This window comes from Sander lucioperca, chromosome 11, assembly GCF_008315115.2.
Source record: "Sander lucioperca isolate FBNREF2018 chromosome 11, SLUC_FBN_1.2, whole genome shotgun sequence".
Lineage (NCBI taxonomy): Eukaryota > Metazoa > Chordata > Actinopteri > Perciformes > Percidae > Sander > Sander lucioperca.
This window is the reverse complement of record NC_050183.1, coordinates 23,955,388-23,961,387: the sequence shown is the minus strand read 5'-3', so window position 1 is coordinate 23,961,387 and position 6,000 is coordinate 23,955,388. Positions and strand designations below refer to the sequence as shown.

Below are 6,000 nucleotides of genomic sequence, written 5' to 3'. Positions count from 1 at the left end.
CACATCACAGAAAGAAACTGATATCCAGTTAATATTTTACATCCATGCTCTCATTTCTTCTTTGCTTTGTGACATTTGTTTTGAGTCTCTGACATTTGACCCGAGCGAAGTGCATTGTGGGATTGTTTCAGACAGCAGAGATGTTGTGTCTCACCTTGTCCGTCACGGCGTTCATCAGAGAGTTCAGCCTGTCAGCTTTCTGCAGGTACGTGTCCTCTTCCTCCTGAAACACAGCAACATTTCAAAATAAAAGACTTTCTGCAGTACGTGTCCTCTTCCTCCTGAGGAAGTAAACCGCGACTGTCCTTCCTTTGCCGTACCTGAAGTTGCTGCATTTTGGCTGCTGTCTGTAGATTCCTTCATGCACAACTCATATTCTTTCAGATGTTTCATACCAGATGTTGTAACAGCGGTGATGTTGTGTATAGTTTAGGGTCCTCGCCACCACCAGACTAATCAGCATTATTAATTGAACATGTAGCTGGACTTGAATGGCCTTCTTTTGACTGAAAGTACTGCCAAACTACACTTTGTCTGCTCACCAGTTCCATTTTCACTTTCTCACAGCCTACTGCATTGAACGCTCCACCTACGTAATCAACAGCGCCGTAATCAACAGTGCCGTCATTACAGCGACCAGCGTACGCGCGAAGTTCAAGCGTAGGGTTCGGTTTGCTGGAAAAAAATTCTAAGGTTCGGCAGAAACCGAACCCCGTCAAAAAGCCCAATATTCAGCCGAATCAGAAGCTGAATCCTGGATTTGGTGCATCCCTGATAAAGAGACAGTTAGGCAACAGTAGGTCGAAAAAGCGACAAAAAAGGTAAAAACCAGGGATGCACCGAATCCTATGGTGCATCTCTGGTTCTTACCTTACAGATGAATGGGAATCGTAATCGGCGAGTCCCGCAATGTAACAGTGTAACTGTGCTCTGACCCTGAATGATTTACTGCAGTGTAACAGTGTAAGTGTGCTCTGGCCCTGAATGATTTACTGCAGTGTAACAGTGTAAGTGTGCTCTGGTCCTGAATGTTTTACTGCAGTGTAACAGTGTAAGTGTGCTCTGGTCCTGAATGTTTTACTGCAGTGTAACAGTGTAAGTGTGCTCTGGTCCTGAATGTTTTACTGCAGTGTAACAGTGTAAGTGTGCTCTGACCCTGAATGATTTACTGCAGTGTAACAGTGTAAGTGCAGGTCCGTAGCGTAGGGCTGGGCAATATATCGATATTATATCAATATCGTAATATGACATAAGTGTTGTCTTTTCCTGGTTTTAATGGCTGCATTACAGTAAATTGATGTACTGTTCTAGCTGTTCTATTATTTGCCTTTTCCCCACTTAGACATTATGTCCACATTATTGGTGATTATTTATCTAAAATCTAAGTGTGAAAATATTTTGTAAAAGCACCAATAGTCAACCCTAGAATATCGCCACAATATCAATATCGAGGTATTTGGTCAAGAATATAGTGATATCTGATTTCCTCCCTATCGCCCAGCCCTAATTCTGGTTACCAGTGAGACACTGGTTACCAGTGAGACACGTTCTGGTCTGACCGGGCTCTTAAACTGATGCTCTTCACTTCCTGTTGCTGCTGACTCAGCTTCCTGTTGCTGCTGACTCACCTGTGCATAGAGTCCGATGCGGACGCAGACGTCCGCGGCCTCGGCGCCGTCGGCGGTGTGCAGGTGGCGGCTGAAGCGCGGCAGTGGGACGGCCGGCCGGCTGTCGGGCAGGAACATGTTCGCCGGAGCCGGCATGATGATGGCGTTAGTCACCGCACCTGCACACACACACACACACACACACACACACACACACACACACACACACACAGGAAGTGATGTCAGAGGACTGCAAGTTCACAATCTGAACTGAACATTTTTCATTGTTGACAAAACTTTTGGTTCGTGGAGGATTCATTGAGTGTTTGAAAGTTCAAACTGAGAGGTTGTGTTCTGATGAGAAATCAGTTCAAAATAGCAACCATTTAAATAAAAGCAGCTTTAAACAAGGTCAGGAAGGTAGAGAGTAAATCCCACGCTCGCTGGGCTCTGATTGGACGGTTCTGTTAATCACACACTCGCTGGGCTCTGATTGGACGGTTCTGTTATTCCCACGCTTGCTGGGCTCTGATTGGACGGTTCTTCCTCTGAAGGCGTTTCCATTAAAACTTTAGATTGTTACATTCACGATTGAAGACAGTGGAGCATCAAACTGAACGCTGATTCAGCGAAACGATCCCCAGAAGAGAGATCATTTAGAAGACGCTGGGCCGGCCGCGGCAGGATAGGCAAACGCTCCGGGCACCGGCAGTCCAAATGAGGAAAGAAAAGATAAGAAGAAATAAACACTAAAAACTTTGAAAAAAGCATCAGAAATGTCAAAAACAGAGTTGATGATGATGGAAAAGTTGAAAGCCATAACAGCAACAAAAACTTTTAAAATAAGCAGAAAAAAACTATTATTAATTAATATTATTAAAAGAGCTGATAACTTGGTCAGGGCCGGCTCTGATTAAAACAGACATCACATCTTTACATTTTATTTTGAGGATTGAAAAACAATCGCCATGACGACATCTATCGGACAACGTACGATAATGAAGTCATCCTGAAACAGTTTGAAGATTCAAGATTCTATACTTTATTGCCATATATATATATATATATATATATATATATATATATATATATATATATGTGCTCATGACAGGACATCAACACAACAAAAACACAGAGCTAATATATACACACATGGTATCCCACACCGGATCACTCTTGACACAGGCAGATAAAGAGGGCACACCTCTCACGTCATACCTGGATGACAGTCCAGGAGGCTAGGGTGACAGATGTCAAGTTTAAAGTGACATGTTGCATAGGGGTGCAGAGCGCAAATCCACAACTTTACAATAAATAGATAAAATACCACTAGTATGGGTGGCATAAAAAAAACATAGAAAAGTATTATAAACCGGTGTAAAGAGATGTGCAATTTCCCCAGGCTTGTTGGTGCTGGTACAGAGATGGAGAGCTGTTTAGAGATTTGAACTATAATGAACAACTTTGGTTCTCCAAATATTGAACATTTGTCCAGAATGCTGTTTCACCAACGCTAACTCTGACTGATGTTTGACTCTGATCAGGAACCGACCGACAGCGCTTTATGGAAAGTATTTCTACTTCCTGTTGTTTTTGAAATCTCCCAACAACCTTTTTCTCAGCAGCTTTAATTCCTCCGAACATGAAAACACACAAAGTGTTCAGAAGATCCGCTGGGAATAAACCTGCAGCGAGCTTTTAGACCCAAACAAAGGAAGTGCAGCCGCAGAAGCTTTCATTTGCAGATTATCACCAGGAAGCCACAAAGACGAGTCGCTCTGCCTTCAATCAGTAAATCTGCAGCCCAGACTCGTTTCACGCCAACAAAAGCTCCGAATCTCAGCGAGGAAACAACATGTGGGAGTCGATTTACTGCCGCTCAGAGAACAACAACCTCCAACCTCCAACCCGCCAGAAAACGAGAATGAGTCAAAATCAGTTGTGTTCTGGTTTCAGAATGAGATCGCTACCCTAGAATAATAAGGTTAAGAAGATAGACCTTATTATTCTAGGGGAGCGAGATGTAAAACAGGATTCTTTTCTCTGGCAACTATCATGGTTTTCACAGATGAAGTTCAGAGTTTAAAGCGCTGATGTGTCCTTGAGCAGACTCCGTCCCTCATTAGCAGTCTCTGATGGACTGACTGGGGACGGGAAGAGACAGCGAGATGAGACGAGGACACGCCATCAACATCACATCACCATGACGACACGTCGTCAATAATTTACACGGAGACGAGACAAGCGGCCCAACGAGCACAGACACCCTCTGTGATGTAACTGAATCATCAAAAAACCTTTGTTGTTATTATTATTTCTTTAATTATTATATTATTATTATTATTACCACCGTATGGACCCGAATATCAGACGACCCCTACTTTTTCAAAACAAATTTTTGGAAAAAGACTTTTTGAAGACGAAATCTTGCTTGTTGTTTGGTCACTATTATATTTGATCCACTCTATCTCAACCCTCAAACCCTCAAAGTCTCATCTCAACCCTCAAAGTCTCGTTCTCAAAGTCTCGTCTCAACCCTCAAAGTCTCGTTCTCAAAGTCTCGTCTCAACCCTCAAAGTCTTGTTCTCAAAGTCTCGTCTCAACCCTCAAAGTCTCGTTCTCAAAGTCTCGTTCTCAAAGTCTCAGTCTCAGAGTCCTTTGGCCTGTTGGTGGGATAACGAGACACGTTAATGATCTCTTTGATTTCTCCTCAGACACTGAAAAGTTTAAAAAAGAGAAAACGTTTTACTGTTGTCTTGTCATTATGGGATGGCCAGCTGGTTTTTAACACATCATTAAAAGCATTTCTAACTGTAAATAAAACCCGTCAACCATAAAATTCTTCCTCTCTGGTTAAAACCTCTTCGTTCTTAAGAGTCAGAGTGTATTTCCTGCTTGTTGTGCTGATAGAAACCAGCTAATTATCTCCCACTCAATTACACATATTGATCGTCTGCTTGGCTCCAACCGCAGGAATTACACTAATGGTCTAAAAGCTGTCCAACACGGAGACATAAATCAGACGCAGAGTGTGTTAGAGGCTGTCCAACACGGAGACATAAATCAGACGCAGAGTGTGTTAGAGGCTGTCCAACACACTGCAGAAACTTGAAGAGGAAACTCCCTCATCTGCAGACTCCCCCTGTTTACAACTGAACAGACTCACCTCACCTCAACATCAGCACTTCACTCTGAGAGACTTTACTGTCTTTGTAAAACAATTAGGGCTGCCAATCCATTTAAATATTTGTTCATGATTAATCGCATGATTGTCCATAGTTTAATTAATCACAAATTGATTGCAAATTTTTTATCTGTTGTAAATGTACTTTAAAACACACTTAGGCCAGACATGGCCCTGATGTCCGACTCAACCCAGCGAGTAGTGTTGCTGGAGTTAACAATCATTAACCTCCATCCTGGACTTTACATCTGCCCATTACACATACTATTTATTATATATTCTTTGCATTCTGCACCCAACCAATTCAGTGTCTTTTCTTATGCAACAATTATTTTATGTGTGTGTGTGTATATATATATATATTTGTTTTCTGTATTTATTGTTTATTTCATGTTCATGTTTAATATGTTTGTTAATGTATGCACCAAGTGTAACTTACTGTGGCAATAAACCCTTTTCTTATTCTGATCATATAAATATATGATGTAGTATATAATATCTTTCTAATATCGTGCTGCACAGGTATTGAGACTCGCTGCAGGAACAGACGAAGGCTGAATTATAATATTTATATTATAATATATCATAAAAACATTAGGAGAAAGCCTGGAGGAAAAACACTGAGCTGCAGATTTCAGACTGTTACTGATTCATAATTTTCATTTCTCCATTTCCTCTTCAGCACCATGAACTCTGATTGAACTCTGGGTGGAATCAGTTATTTTAAATAATAACTTGGACAATAATGTGTTCATTTTTCTGTCCCAAAGTCCAGAAACACAACAAGATTTGTTTCTAAAGAAACAGAGAAAAGAAGAAAATACAGCGGGGAAAATAAGTATTGAACGCGTCAACATTTTTCTCAGAAAACATATTTCCGATGGGGTTATTGGAATTAAATTTTCACCAGATGTCAGTAACAACCCAAGTAATCCACACATACAAAGAAATCAAAACATGTATGTCCATGACAAAAGTTATGTGTAATAAAGTGGAATGATAGTGGGAATAAATACTGAACACATGGGCATGGGAATCCAATAAACCAGCTGAAATCTGTCAGTATTTAGGAAGCAATCCTGCCCCCTATTAGTGCAAATTAATATCAGCTGGATTAGTCCTAATTGATGGCCTAAAAAAAGGTTTCTCATTACCAAGGTGTCACTCAAGAAGCATTTCATGATGGGTAAAAGCAAAGAGTTGTCCCAA

The 6,000-nt window shown here is 41.1% G+C and overlaps 1 protein-coding gene across 2 annotated transcripts in view; it reads right to left on the bottom strand.

Moving 5' to 3' along the window:
- The window catches only part of wdr18 (WD repeat domain 18), a 46,809-nt gene that overhangs the window by 2,029 nt on the left and 38,780 nt on the right, over positions 1-6,000 (bottom strand). Inside the window, exons 8-9 of one of the 2 annotated variants that reach the window (XM_036007067.1) lie at positions 1,629-1,786; positions 155-223 (exon numbers count right to left, since the gene is read on the bottom strand). In XM_036007067.1, coding sequence (XP_035862960.1) covers positions 155-223; positions 1,629-1,786 — 227 coding nt within the window. Of the gene's footprint in view, positions 1-154; positions 282-1,628; positions 1,787-6,000 lie in introns of both variants that reach the window. The other variant, XM_036007068.1, reaches the window with a different exon arrangement.